Genomic DNA, 12,376 nt, shown 5'->3' with positions numbered 1-12,376 from the left:
GGGATCCGAGCTCGGATGTAAATCCAAAGGCAGTGAGTGTGAATTACCACAGCTCAGGTGTGGGATAACAGCATGGAAACATGATTCTCCTACTCACTTCCTGTGTGGTGCCATCGACTCCTTCTTTAACTGTTGCTTTCCCATCACTTGCAAAATGATTCTAGAAATAAAATGTGAAAAAAAAAAAAAAAGTTATGTGGGATAATGAAGTCCAATTCTCTGCTATTCCAGTCCATCTCTGTGTCCCCCTTCCAGAACCATTTGGGAAGGAATTAGGAAGGTTTCCTGCTCCTGTGAGCTCTGAGGAAGCCCTGGGACTGCCATGTGACAATCAAAAACCTCTGGTTTCCACCCCAGGATTATGCATGGTCACTTTCTCTTGCTGCCGGATTTGTTCTCCAATTTAAATCTTTATTTTCCATTACTTTTACCATCAGATAATCACTTGTGTCTTCTCTCTCTTTTTATTTTAAGGGCAGAAATCAAATCAGCCTGGTTTTGTCAGCCTGTAAAAATGCCACTGTGCTGACTGTGCCCCTCCTTTGTGTGATCCCTGCTTTGAATCACTCACCTTAAAGATCAGAGACAGAACTTGTGCTCTGCAGCCCAGGTAGCTCCTTTCCAGGGCCCTGCACAGGTCCTTCACCTGACTTTGTACTCCTGGAAGTTTCTTTACATATTTCCTAGGATAAAATATTCACCTTTTTTGTGTCTACTCACACCATGATTGAGTTTATGTCAGATTTTTTCCTCTTCTATCGTTTTCTACTGATAGAGCTTCTATTAACCAAAAAACCAGTAATCCAGGGTTAAAGCACAAATACCTGAATTCACATTTTGTCCTATTAAATCCTCCCCCTGACATTCCCTGTTCCTAAAAATAACCAACCTTTTTCCCCCCTGAGCTTACAAGTCTATAATGACAATTTATCAGTCTGTGATTTAGACATATTATAGATTTGAAAATAAATGAGTCATTTGGCTGAGGACACAGACTCAGAGTTTATAAAGATTCAAAACTGAAGCCAAAGCTTTGTAGTAAAGATAATATTTTATAATAATTAACAAGCTGGGCCTGTGCAGGACGTGAAATGAGTTATAAACATCCTTAGGAACTGAGGCTGTTCAGGCTGAAAAATGACTCGTTTATAGCAGACACGTTAAAAACTGAATCATTTTGCCCTCACGGCACCAGAGTGAAATGTTCACTTTGAGTAAAACTGAGAACATTCAGCACATGGGAACGCAGGATCATCTGAGGTGGTCCCAGTTCTGTCCCGCTCAGCAGCTCAACAACATTAAAAATGAAAACCCTGACATAGTTCTTACACCTTAACCAACCACTCGAGTTAATTTCTTGGTCTGAGGAAGAAGAAATACTGAGTAAAACAGTTTACCATCAATAACTTGATACCTTCTTTTCCAAATTTTTTTTTTTCTGTTTTTGGCAGATTTTTCTTTATTAAAGAAAACTCGTAACTTACGTGCCTTTTTTACATGGAAGCATTGAGTTAAACTTTCACAGCCCTCTACAAAAATAACTCTCATTCCTGCGTTGGTTGGTTCCATATTTGCTATGCAAATACTATGACATCACTTTTGGACACTAGTATGGCCTGGGGTGATAAATATGATCAAGTTAATTATGATAAACATAATTTAGCTATTTACCAGAAGCCTGGCCACCGTTCCTGGTCTGGAGCATCTCAGGATGTGAGGGGTGGTCAAATGCAAGGACCCTCCTCTCCCTCTCAGTTTCCTGAGTGTTTTTGTATCACTTGCACTAGAAACAAAATATTCACACACTTGAGACTTTCAAAGTAAGTTTTCCAAAATATGTAACTGACTTGAAAGTTACTCGCAGTAACACTGTGGCATTTGGGTTTATTTTCCAGCCAACGGGACCTGCCTGGCACTTACTTCCAGTCACAGCAAGTGGCAGAACCTTGGAAACCAAGAAGGGTTTGGGTTGGAAGGGACTTTAAAGCCCATCCAGTCCCACCCCCTGCCATGGGCAGGGACACCTTCCACTAGCCCAGGTTGCTCCAAGCCCATCCAACCTGGCCTTGGACACTTCCAGGGATGGGCAACCTGTGTCAGGGCCTCCCCAGCCCCCCAGGGAGGATTTTTTTCCAAATATCTAATCTAAACATCCCCTTTTTAGTTTAAAGCCAGTCCCCTTGTCCTGTGACTCCAAGCCCTTGTCACAGATCCCTCCACAGCTCACTTGGAGCCCTTTCAGGTACTGAAAGGGATGTTTTTTGGTTTTAAGCTGAAAAATATGTGTCCCATAATGACTCACTCCAGAAACCTGCAGCTGGAGAACACCCAGTGCTTTCAGCCCCTCCGGAGGTGAAGCCACAGGATGTGCCCAGCTCTTACTTTCAGTCTTTCTCACAACAAGCGACAGAATCACAGAATCCCAGACTGGTTTGGGTTGGAAGGGGCCCTAAAGATGAACCAAGTTCCACCCCTCACCATGGGTAGGGACACCTTCCATAGCCCTGGGCAGGTTCAGCACTGAGCAGCCACGACAGAGTCCATTCCCTCCTCCTCCTCCCCCTATACTTCCCTCTCCTTGTCCCGCAGCTGGAAAACCCACTTTAGACTCAAAAGCAAAGCCCAGTACGCACTTTCCGAGCGATGCGGGGCCGAGGAGTGACAAGGGGGCAGGGTGGGGGTGTGGGCCGGGGAGGGCCTTCCTTCGCAACGGCCTGAAAGCGAGAAAAAAAAAACCCCAACAAAATCCTGCTTAAAAAGCACTGGCGCGGGGCGGGTGAGGAAGGAGGATGTTTTAAACACGGTTTAAAAAGCACCGGGTGTGGGCGAGGGGCGGGAGGGGTCAGAGACGAGAGCGAAGGACCCCGGCGGGGACACCACCCCCCCCCCCAAGCCCTTCCCGTCCTCAGCCCTGAGGGGAGGAAAAGGGCGGGAAGCGGCGGGCGCGCGCGGGGATGGAGGCGGAGGGGGCCGTTAGCGCCCCCTCGCGCCCGCGGCGGCCGTTTGTGAGGGGCGGCGGGAGGATGGCGGGGGGCGGCGGGCGGACCCGCGGCCCCCCGGGCGCTCTCCTGGGCATGGCGGCCGTGCTGGCGGCGGTGGGATGGGGTGCGAGGGGTGGGGGTGCCGGGGAAGCGGGCACGGTGTGGCTCGGGGCTCTGCTGTGCGCGTGGGTGTGTGGGGGGGTCACCATAGAACCTTCCCTCAGAGTGGGCGATGAAGCCCCTTTAGAGGGGATGGGGTGGGGTCCAGCGACACCACATCGGTGGGTCCCCCTCTGCTGTGGAGTGAACAAGTGTCCCCACAGAACCTTCCCTCATAGTAGGCGATGAAGCCCCTTGAGAAGGGACAAGGAGATGGAGCCCCTTTAGAGGGGACTGACATCCCACTGCCCCCAGACCCAGCCCTGGGACACAACAGTCAGGCAGGGCCATCCCAATGTGCCCATGGCCTGGAAAAAACAAACAAACAAAACAAAAACAAACAAAACAACAAACCAAACAACAAATTCTAACAATTTTCACCCCTCCTGGGGGCTCTCATCACAGGAACCCTTGTGCCCGACACCTGTCTGGTGTTTCCCAAAAGGCAAAGACTTACAGATTCCTGGAGCCTCAGCATCTTCCATGGTCACCCCGTGACCATTCTGTGTTTCCTCAGGGTCCCCCTGAGGAGCCTTCACTTTATAGTCAGGTTTTATAACTGTTTTAGTGGTTTTTCGTAAAGGGGAAGGCTCAGCTGGTCTGGAACCTGGTACAGCCAGGTCTGCAAGCTGGGCACTAAAACAACAAAAAGCTGGCAAGTCAAAAACACAAGCTTCTGTTTATTGCTAAGAAAAAAGTATAGGGGAAAAGGAAAAGTAAGACAAAATCCCCACCAGGGTGAAATAAGTAATTAGCAATCAGACATTGAGATTGATCTCTCCTATTCCAATTCCTTTTCCCTACAGTGAGAGCGGAACCGAAGGAAGAGCAACTTTCTGTTGACTTAATTGGAAAGAATGAAGTTTATGGTGACACCAGGCATGAAGGTAAACTCGTCTTTTTTTCATATACATATTTAGTTTTTACTGGAATTTGGAGTTTTAATCACAGGGATCGTTATGTAGCACCAGTGGAAGTGACACAACCTCATATGCACAGTAACAAGGGAAAGGGGATGGGGATGGAAATACATTTGTCCCACAGTGCTGCGAGAAGCATAGGTGAAAATTTAACATCTAAATCAAAATTTAACATCTAAATTAGCATATTTCTCAAAAATTTGGTGCTTTTCGTGTCCCTGGACCACAGTTTGTGTGTGGGACATGAGTGTCTCCTCTGCACAGTCAGCACCAGCCACACTGTGGACAGTTCCAGGATCTTAATTAAGAACAAAGGAAGATTAAAGATTAATCTTACACTTTCCAAGTCCAAACAGGAAAAATAAAGCTTTAAAGGCATTTTTTCAATTAGTGTTTTGTTGATTTCGTTCAATATCAGCATTTCACACCATTTACCTGATTCTGTATTGCAGTGAACGTGTACGTTAAGGTGTTCACAAACAGCCCCTTTCTGGTCTGTATGGATTTGGCCCTTTCCCAAGAAAAAATAATAGATCCCAAGTACTCGTGGATTGGTCCAGATGGAAGACATTTAGAAGGTTAGTCCCTTTGTTCAGACTGAAAAAAAAAAAATTAAAAAAATCATGTATTATCCTTGTTTCTATTCACACCACCCTGCAACAGGAGGTGGGTCCAAGTACTCCCTTGGCCCTTTGCCAGATTTCTCCACAAGCTCTGACATTAAATTCTGTTTCTCTGCTCCCTCTAAAGATTAAAAATGCTTGAGATTAAAAAAAACCCTTGCAGTAAATCCTAAAAGTCATAAATTTTAGATCATTTCAGGCTAACACGAATCACTGTCATTATGTACAAGAACAAGATCTCAGCTTCAAATGTTCTAAATGCATCAGAAAGTGAACTTTCCCAGTAATCTAATATTTCTGTTTTAGGGCAGAAGTATGCAAATATGACAGAGACAGGGAAGCTGATGGTGATGGGATTCAGGGAGTCGATGTCTGGCACCTACACTTGCACTCTGTCCCACAAAATCATTGAAACCACGACACAAGAAGAAACAGAAATCGTTCAGGCCTATAAATTCATGGTTTATGGTAAGTTCCCTAAGTCAGGAGTAAGCACATGGCCTCGTGCTGGTGAGTTTGTGAAGTGCATGTTTATTGTAAGGCTTGATTAAAAAAAAAAAAACCAACAAAAAAAAACCAAAACAAAAAACCAAAACCAAACAAACAAAACAAAACAAAACAAAATTAGTTAAAGTTTTATCCCAGAAGAGAAAATAAAATTTTTATACTTATGCCCACACACCCCCTCTCTCAGTTTTGGAAAAAGTTTAAAATTACTGCTGCCAAGAATACACGGCAATAAAACAGTCTCTACTCTTAATAAGAACAGAATTAACTACAAGAATTCCAGGGTTATCCAAGATCTGGAAAGGAAGCTCGTGTCTCCCATGGGAGGGATCACCAAACTGATGTGGAACCACCCCTCTGCCCCCCTGCTCGAGCTGCACTCCAGCCTCCTTCCAGCACGTGTAACCCCTGCTCGCCAACATCCCCTCCCCACCCGCGGCACAACAACCCCAAACCGCTGGGGGAACCCTGATCACGGCCAGAGCTCACCCCCCGAACGTCTCCTCCCAGCCTACAGGGAAGCAGACCATGCCTACCAGGTGTTTGTTCGCTTCACCACCACGCACTGCCAGCTGAGGAACAACGGCTTGTTCTTCGAGGCGCTGCAGGAGATCCTGAACAGCACCATCGCCCACCTGACGTGCCACATCACGCAGTCCTCCTACAAGTGCCACTCCATCAGGACACCAAAGCACGGCCTCCAGCACGAGCTCTTCGTTAATTTTCAAGGTAACCGATCTCGCTGCTTGTCTGGGAGGGATCCTTTGCTTTTGTAAACAACCCGCGGGTGCTACAAACAACATCTGAAAGGCGGCAGTCAGTCAGGAACACCTCTCAAAGTTATTTCCTCTCTGGGTTTGGTTTGTTTGTTTGTTTTCTTTTTTTCTTTGGAGCGCCTGTATTTTTTTCCGTTACCCACAGATGGAGCTAAAACGCAGCTTTTAATTTAAATTTGTAGGGTTGCACTTACAGACTTAGCAAGAGAGGCTATTTCCGAGGTGTGCAGCTGGAGAGGATTGTTGGAAGGAGGCAGCCCATAAGATGCCGTGCTTTTTTCACTAAAGTTACTGTCAAGTGGTCGTATTTGGTTTTCATTATTTGATTTTTAGTAAGTCTGGGACAACTAGGAAGCTGCACAGAGTTAAAGCAAGAGCCTCACAGCTCCCTCTTGGCAATAACAGAGGTGGTTTAAGTCAAGAAACTTTCATAAGAGACTGGGGACCCGAAGATTTTAAGTTTACATAAAAATTCAGCCCTTTCTGGAACCTGAGGGTGCTATATGAGAACTTAGTTCCATTTTCTCAGCTCAGCATATTCCCCCCACCACCAGTTTTATATTTGTTGACCTCTGACTCTTCCTGGAACAAAGCAAGGAACTGGGTAGAAACCACCAGCACCTAACCTAGCTTTTTCCCTTTTTACATGTGTTTTTTTTCCCCCCCTCCATCCACAGTTGATCCGTTTGCACCAGGATGGGAAGAAGTTTGCCACAAGCTTCCTTACGACTGCGAAGACGTGACAAACAGGAGAGCCCAGCAGGTTCTGTGTCAGTCACCTCGTGTCTTCTCTGCCTCTCTAACACCCACCTCTGCCTCAGCTCCTGCAGATGTGACTGGTAGTAACCCAGCTTCGCCCAGACTTCATGGGATTAGGGTTGTAAATGACAATTCATGGGTTTCAAACGATTCAGGGTGGAAAATGGGTTTAAAAGTCAAATTGATACAAATTGTTAAAGAATTAGTTTTGGAAAAAAAACCAAACCCCAAACCTCATTATTTCCTTTGTATTTACTCCTAATAAAGAACTACAGACTTTATGATTTATAATATATTGAATATCCAGTTCTCTAAACTCAAATTGCATTTCATTGACCAAATAATAAATAAAAAGTAAGTCTACCGTAGCCAACTTCTAAAATCGGTTCTCTCTGGCTTGTAAATATTAAATCCTGGGATCAGCTCACATCCTGGGTCTGATTCCAGGCCTCTGGAGGCCAAGGAAGGCTCCCAGTTAGGGTGACAAGTCAGTGTGTGGGAATCAGGACTACAAAGGACTTTGCTATCTCTGAATCAACACCAAACAACGGGCTGTGTTTTTACTCTCCCAATGTTCCCGAATTTTAGGCAGCAGAGCGGATTGGGAAGTTCTTCCACCAGCTGAGGTACATCCTGGAGCACGAGGCCGAGGCTGTCCCTACAATCCAGTACGTGGAGAACAGCTTCTCCATGATTCCCATCGACAGCTGCCGGCCAGGTTTTGGGAAGAACCACCACACCCACCAGAACTGCGCCAGCTGCTGCGGTAAACACCAAACACCGCGGGGTAAAAATAGCTCATCCACTGACACAGAGCTCATCAGTGCCGGTCACAGAGCTCCGGGGAGGAGCTGGGAAATATTGGGGTCAAAAGCAAGGATATTTCTGTTCATCCTTTGGGAAGACACTCACGTTATAGATTCAGGATAACGATAGGGACGGGAAACGAGCTCACAGGTAACTGCATTTACCAGCAAAGGAGAAGAAGTGAAGTGGAGTTTTCCCCTCTCCAGGTCACTGGTGAGTGACTATCCTCAGGATCCAGAGCACATAAGAAACAATCTCCTTCATGGAGTAGAAAACTCCCTGCTGTTTTCTGAAGTTCTTTTGCAGCACCTGCTGCAGGTTAAGTTGAGGGGGGATTTAGCCAGAGGCTCAGGGAGTTCACACAGAGCCTTAGGAAGGCTCGTGGGGGTGTCTGACAGCCCCCCAAGGTGGGGGGGGAGCTGCTGGAACCCCGACTGTGTTCTCTCCACAGTGGTTTGTGGTCCTGGAACTTACAGTCCCAACAACGAGGTGACGTGTCGGACCTGTAAGAGGCCTGGGGTCAGGACGTACGGAGCAAAATCCTGCCAGTAAACCAACAAGCTGGAAAACCAAAGAGCAGCTGTGAGAGAATCCTTGGTGTTGTGGTGTTCTTCTCATTTTAGCTGCCAGTTCTGGAACCCTCCATTCCTTTCGGGGCTAAAAAACCAAAAGCATCCTTTTTCATGCACTCCCAGATTTTCTTATATTCTGGGACCCCTTAGACTGGAAAAACGCTGCATAAAGCACAGCGTTCATGCAAGGAAAAGCAATTAAAGGGGGAAAGAGAGGAAGTTTGTCACGTGGCTTAGTGCAGAGGCTGTCTCCTGATGGTGACACCAGACATGCCACAGCTTTGTGCTGCTCAGAGAACACAAAGGAGCTACAAAGGATCCCGGGCGGGATGGCAGGTGGCTGTGGTGGAGTTATGTGCCAGGCTGGCATATGCCAAAATCTGCCTGAGCAGCTTCTAGCAGATATTAAGAGAAGTGTTTAATCTTTGAGATTTAAAAAGCATTAAGCTTCCTCTCATGTTTCTTTCTCTGTTTCTGAAATATTCCAGCTGGGACACCAGAGTGGAAAGAGAAATAGAGTCTCTGAGACAAGAGAGAGGGTGAACAACAAGTTACAAGGGGATTAAGGACCAGGTTATGGTTCTCTCCTTGTCCACTGCTCCCCAGAAAGAAGAGGGAACATCCCAGATGGAAGCAGAGTCTGCAGAGCCTCTTCCACCTCCTCCTGCTGCAGCAAAGCCTCGGCAGGGCCCAGCTGGCCCCAGGTGCTGCAGGAGCAGATGATCCTCTCACACCAGCTGTGAATTCCTGACGAGTTCACCGGATGACACAAATTGCCAAAGCACTGAGCTAATGGGAACGTTTTCTTCCCAGCAAAGCCTCCCCCTGATCCTCTGTGGAAGGTCAGCAGCTGGATCTGCAGCGACCCATCACCCTGCGAGTAACGATGACCTGACCAACATCAGGAGCTCCACAAGTAACTCCAGCTGCTCCCCAGCCTGGGCCTTGGAGCCCACTGGAGCGTCTGAGCCTCCCACGGCAGAGCTCCCAGAACTTGGGCTTTTAGAGCTCTTTTTTAAGCTGTTCCCTGTGGGAGTTTCTACCTTCCAGACTCACTTTGTCGAGGGACACCAGAGAACTCTCACCTTCCACACACAGAGCCATGGAAATCCATGCCCAGCTTCCCAGTACAGAGCCATTCTTTCCTTTTTTTTTTTTTTTTCTCCCACAAAGTAGGACTAAGTGAAGCAAAGGAAACACCTCCCACTCAACACCCCCAACTTCTTACGGCATCTCGAAATTCCTTGGTGGGTATTCATCCAAAAACGGCCCCGATTCAACCCAGTTTCACTTATCCACTGTGACAGGGACACAGCAGGAGACAGCACGGGCACAGACCCCGCTCCGAGCTTTTCAGAGTCATTACTTATTAAATGCTGAGGAATAAAGTGAGCTGTTTTGAGCACTTCCACTGCCCTCGGGCTCATTATCCTCGCTGCCAACTGGCCACCGTGCCCGGCTCAGGCTGGCACAGATGAAGCAGCCACTGCTGCCCCAGACTCTTGGCCTGTTTCTGCACAGAGGAAATGCCCCACACATCAGTTATGAGGGGAAAAAGCAGCAAGTAGGTACCGAGAGCCAGGGAGAGTCACAGGCCCTGGCACAGGTTGCCCAGAGAAGCTGTGGCTGCCCCGTCCCTGCAAGTGTCCAAGGCCAGGCTGGACAGGGCTTGGATAGTGGAAGGTGTCCCTATCCATGGCAGGGGGTGCAACTGGATGGGTCCCTTTTTAAGGTCCCTTCCCGCCCAAATCATTCCATGATTGGGTAGAAAAATAGGTCAAATGTTTCAGTATCACATTTCAGAGGAGTTTGTGCCAATAATTCTGTGGAGGCTCATGAAAAAGTGACAGGAAGTGGCTTCCCTCTGACCTCCCCTGGAGGAGATTCCCCTGCTTCCAGCTGGAGCTCTGTGCCTGGAACAGCAGCTGGACCTTTTATTGCTGACACCAGCCCTCACACCTCATCCCCTTCCCTGTCACACCTCAGGATTTACAAATCACTGAGCAGCTCTCACCTCACCTTAACTGTTCCCATCCCTCTCTACCTCCCACAGCTACAACAGCTCACGAGGAATTACGAGCTCCTTCCTCACTGCTTTAAATCCTCCTCAAATCCTCTTCTGCCCTGGCTTCACAGGAGGGATCAGAAACCTGGGCTGTCCCTGATGCTCTTGGTGAGCTGAGGAAACCCCAGCAGGGTTCAGCCCTTTGAACCCTACCTTGAACCTGCCCCAGCCCCACAGCTCCAACCTCCCTCTGTGCCAGGGGCCATCCCAGCACCTCGGGAGTGCTGAGAAACCCTCACAAATAACAGATTTAGAACCTCAAACTTCCCGTCCCCTTCTCCACACAGACCTCCGGGATCTCAGCACGTACCGACAGCACACGAGAGCTTTGAAACATCCACAAATCACGAAAATAACAGGGATAATCTGCCAGCTGGAAGCTGCAGCCCATTGTTTTCCCATCAGAGCTGCCTGGAACGACCCACTTGAGAAACACTTAAGGAACACGTGTTCAAGGACTCACTGCAGAGCTGGAGTGGTGATGGGCCATGTCCGGGTGACAGTGACAACTCTGCTCCAGTGGGAAGGGTGCCTTGTAACGCCCTGCAGCAGCTTGATTACCCCACAATCCAGATTTCCTTCTAAATTTAAGCCAAGAGCAGTTGGGAGGCCACAGAGCAGCCCAGGACACAGCTCATGGCCCCTGTTCAGCAGGTTTTAAGGAGGGGCTGTGGGGAGGAGCCAGACCAGTTGCCCTGGGATTGGCACATCCCAGGAACTCATCACACCTGGGATGGGCGTGGTGCAGCCCCGGCTAATCCATCCCCCTGGGATTCCCCCAAGGACTCGTCCAGGAGTCCCTCTGGTGGAAAATGCCTTGAAACAAAGCTTGGCTGAGAGTTGGGGGTGTCCCTTCTGTCCCCAAGAGCCCTGAGGTGACACTGCAGGTGCCACAGCCCCACGTTGTTTCCACAGGAGGATGGGCACGAGCCCAGCCCGTGGGTGCTGCCAGCCCTGTGTCTCTCGAGGCAGGAAAAATACCTGGAAAGATGACATTTCCCTCTGACAGGGAAAACTTTGAGGATCCCAAAATGTTATTAACAGGCCCAACCTCGCCTCAAAGGAGCAGCTGTTTGGAAATGATCCCTGGGCTCAGCAATGCCTGGCTTGGATGAGGGACGAGAGGGAAATCCCCGGGGATCCGGAGGGGAGCGTGCGAGCGGCTGAACCGCCGAGCTCTGAACCACAGGCACAGGAAGTGCTGCCGTGATTTTTAGCTCTGCTTGACTTTCCTACCCACTGAAATCAAATTTCCTCCTGCCCAAGCCCAGTGACCACATGTCCTGCCCAGCAGCTTCCCTAGAACCACCGGCACTGTGGGATTAGGGAGCGCTGTGCAAGCAGCGAACGGGGATGGTTCGTTATTGGCAGCATTGTGGCTGGAAATGGGTGTTTCTGGAGGGAAAATAAAGAAATAAAGTCCCCGAGTGAAAGGCCGGTGATGAAGTGTAGCCCGGCTCTAATCCCAGTGTAAACACTGCCATCGCTCCTAATTATTGATAAACATTTTTCTAATTGTGGAAATTAAACAATTAGACATCCTTCCTTCCCTCTTGGAAATCTAATCAGCCCAAAGTTCAGGATGCAGCCTGGAGCTGCCGCTGCAAAACACGCTGCACTCACAGGCTGGGAAAAAGCAGGCTGCTCCCAAAACCTTCTCCCAAAACCCTTCTCCCAAAACCCTTCTCCCTAAAGCCTTCTCCCAAAATGCCCCCCAAAGCTCCCCCAGCCCTGGCCCCGTTGTTGGGAGGACAGATCCATGGGCAAGGTGTCAGATATCCTGGAGGTTTCCCAGGAGCGCTGCTCTATCCCTGCATTCCCAGGGATTTCAGGGCCAGGCAGGCAAAGAGCCGTCCCCGCCAGGAGGATTCAGGTCGTAGCTCTTGCCCCAGTGACACATTTCCCTCCATCCTGGAGAGGAGAGCAGGGAACGGACGGGCAGAGCTCCTTGGAAGTTAATAACGGAGATTTACCGGCGCGGGAACGCCGAGGAAGGAGGTCACGCTGCTAATGCTCCTGCTGCTGATCCCTGCGGATAAATCCGCATCAGGAACGGATTACCCCGAGAGGGGGATTAAGGGGGATGATTCTAATTCCTCGCTGAAGGAGAAGTGTTTTTAACGCTGAGCCCCTCACAGCCACAGACGCCGAGCACTGGCTCCCGCTCCCGGCAGGATCTGACCCACAGGACCTTTCTGTTGGAAAGA

General features: G+C 48.8%; 2 protein-coding genes across 3 annotated transcripts in view; one reads left to right on the top strand and one right to left on the bottom strand.

Moving 5' to 3' along the window:
* IKZF3 (IKAROS family zinc finger 3) overlaps nucleotides 1–2,967 on the bottom strand; it is a 35,400-nt gene extending 32,433 nt beyond the window's left edge. The window contains exons 1-4 of one of the 2 annotated variants that reach the window (XM_017838496.1): nucleotides 2,634–2,967; nucleotides 1,672–1,783; nucleotides 572–683; nucleotides 98–160 (exon numbers count right to left, since the gene is read on the bottom strand). The gene's annotated coding sequence lies outside the window, so the exon portion shown is untranslated. Of the gene's footprint in view, nucleotides 1–97; nucleotides 161–571; nucleotides 684–1,671; nucleotides 1,784–2,302; nucleotides 2,561–2,633 lie in introns of those variants that run through there. The other variant, XM_017838497.1, reaches the window with a different exon arrangement.
* An 11-nt stretch (nucleotides 2,968–2,978) lies between these two features.
* On the top strand, nucleotides 2,979–9,364 carry ZPBP2 (zona pellucida binding protein 2). Its single transcript, XM_017838500.1, has 9 exons — nucleotides 2,979–3,105; nucleotides 3,947–4,027; nucleotides 4,513–4,638; nucleotides 4,990–5,151; nucleotides 5,701–5,919; nucleotides 6,644–6,729; nucleotides 7,314–7,491; nucleotides 7,984–8,114; nucleotides 8,593–9,364. The coding sequence occupies exons 1-8, from the start codon at nucleotides 3,024–3,026 to the stop codon at nucleotides 8,082–8,084; spliced, it is 1,035 nt and encodes a 344-aa protein (XP_017693989.1). The 5' UTR covers nucleotides 2,979–3,023; the 3' UTR covers nucleotides 8,085–8,114; nucleotides 8,593–9,364.
* The last annotated feature ends 3,012 nt before the right edge of the window (nucleotides 9,365–12,376 follow it).

Source organism: Lepidothrix coronata, unplaced genomic scaffold, assembly GCF_001604755.1.
Source record: "Lepidothrix coronata isolate B3197 unplaced genomic scaffold, Lepidothrix_coronata-1.0 Scaffold343, whole genome shotgun sequence".
NCBI lineage: Eukaryota > Metazoa > Chordata > Aves > Passeriformes > Pipridae > Lepidothrix > Lepidothrix coronata.
The sequence above is the reverse complement of the archived record's forward strand: the minus strand, read 5'-3'. Positions and strand labels throughout refer to the sequence as shown.

Bases quoted from the DNA above. Each gene is read 5' to 3' on its own strand.
- ZPBP2 (XM_017838500.1), top strand. From the start codon at position 3,024: ATGGCGGGGGGCGGCGGGCGGACCCGCGGCCCCCCGGGCGCTCTCCTG. The intron at 4,639-4,989 runs GTTAGTCCCTTT...TTTCTGTTTTAG, and splicing joins AGATGGAAGACATTTAGAAG to GGCAGAAGTATGCAAATATG. The intron at 5,920-6,643 runs GTAACCGATCTC...CTCCATCCACAG, and splicing joins GCTCTTCGTTAATTTTCAAG to TTGATCCGTTTGCACCAGGA.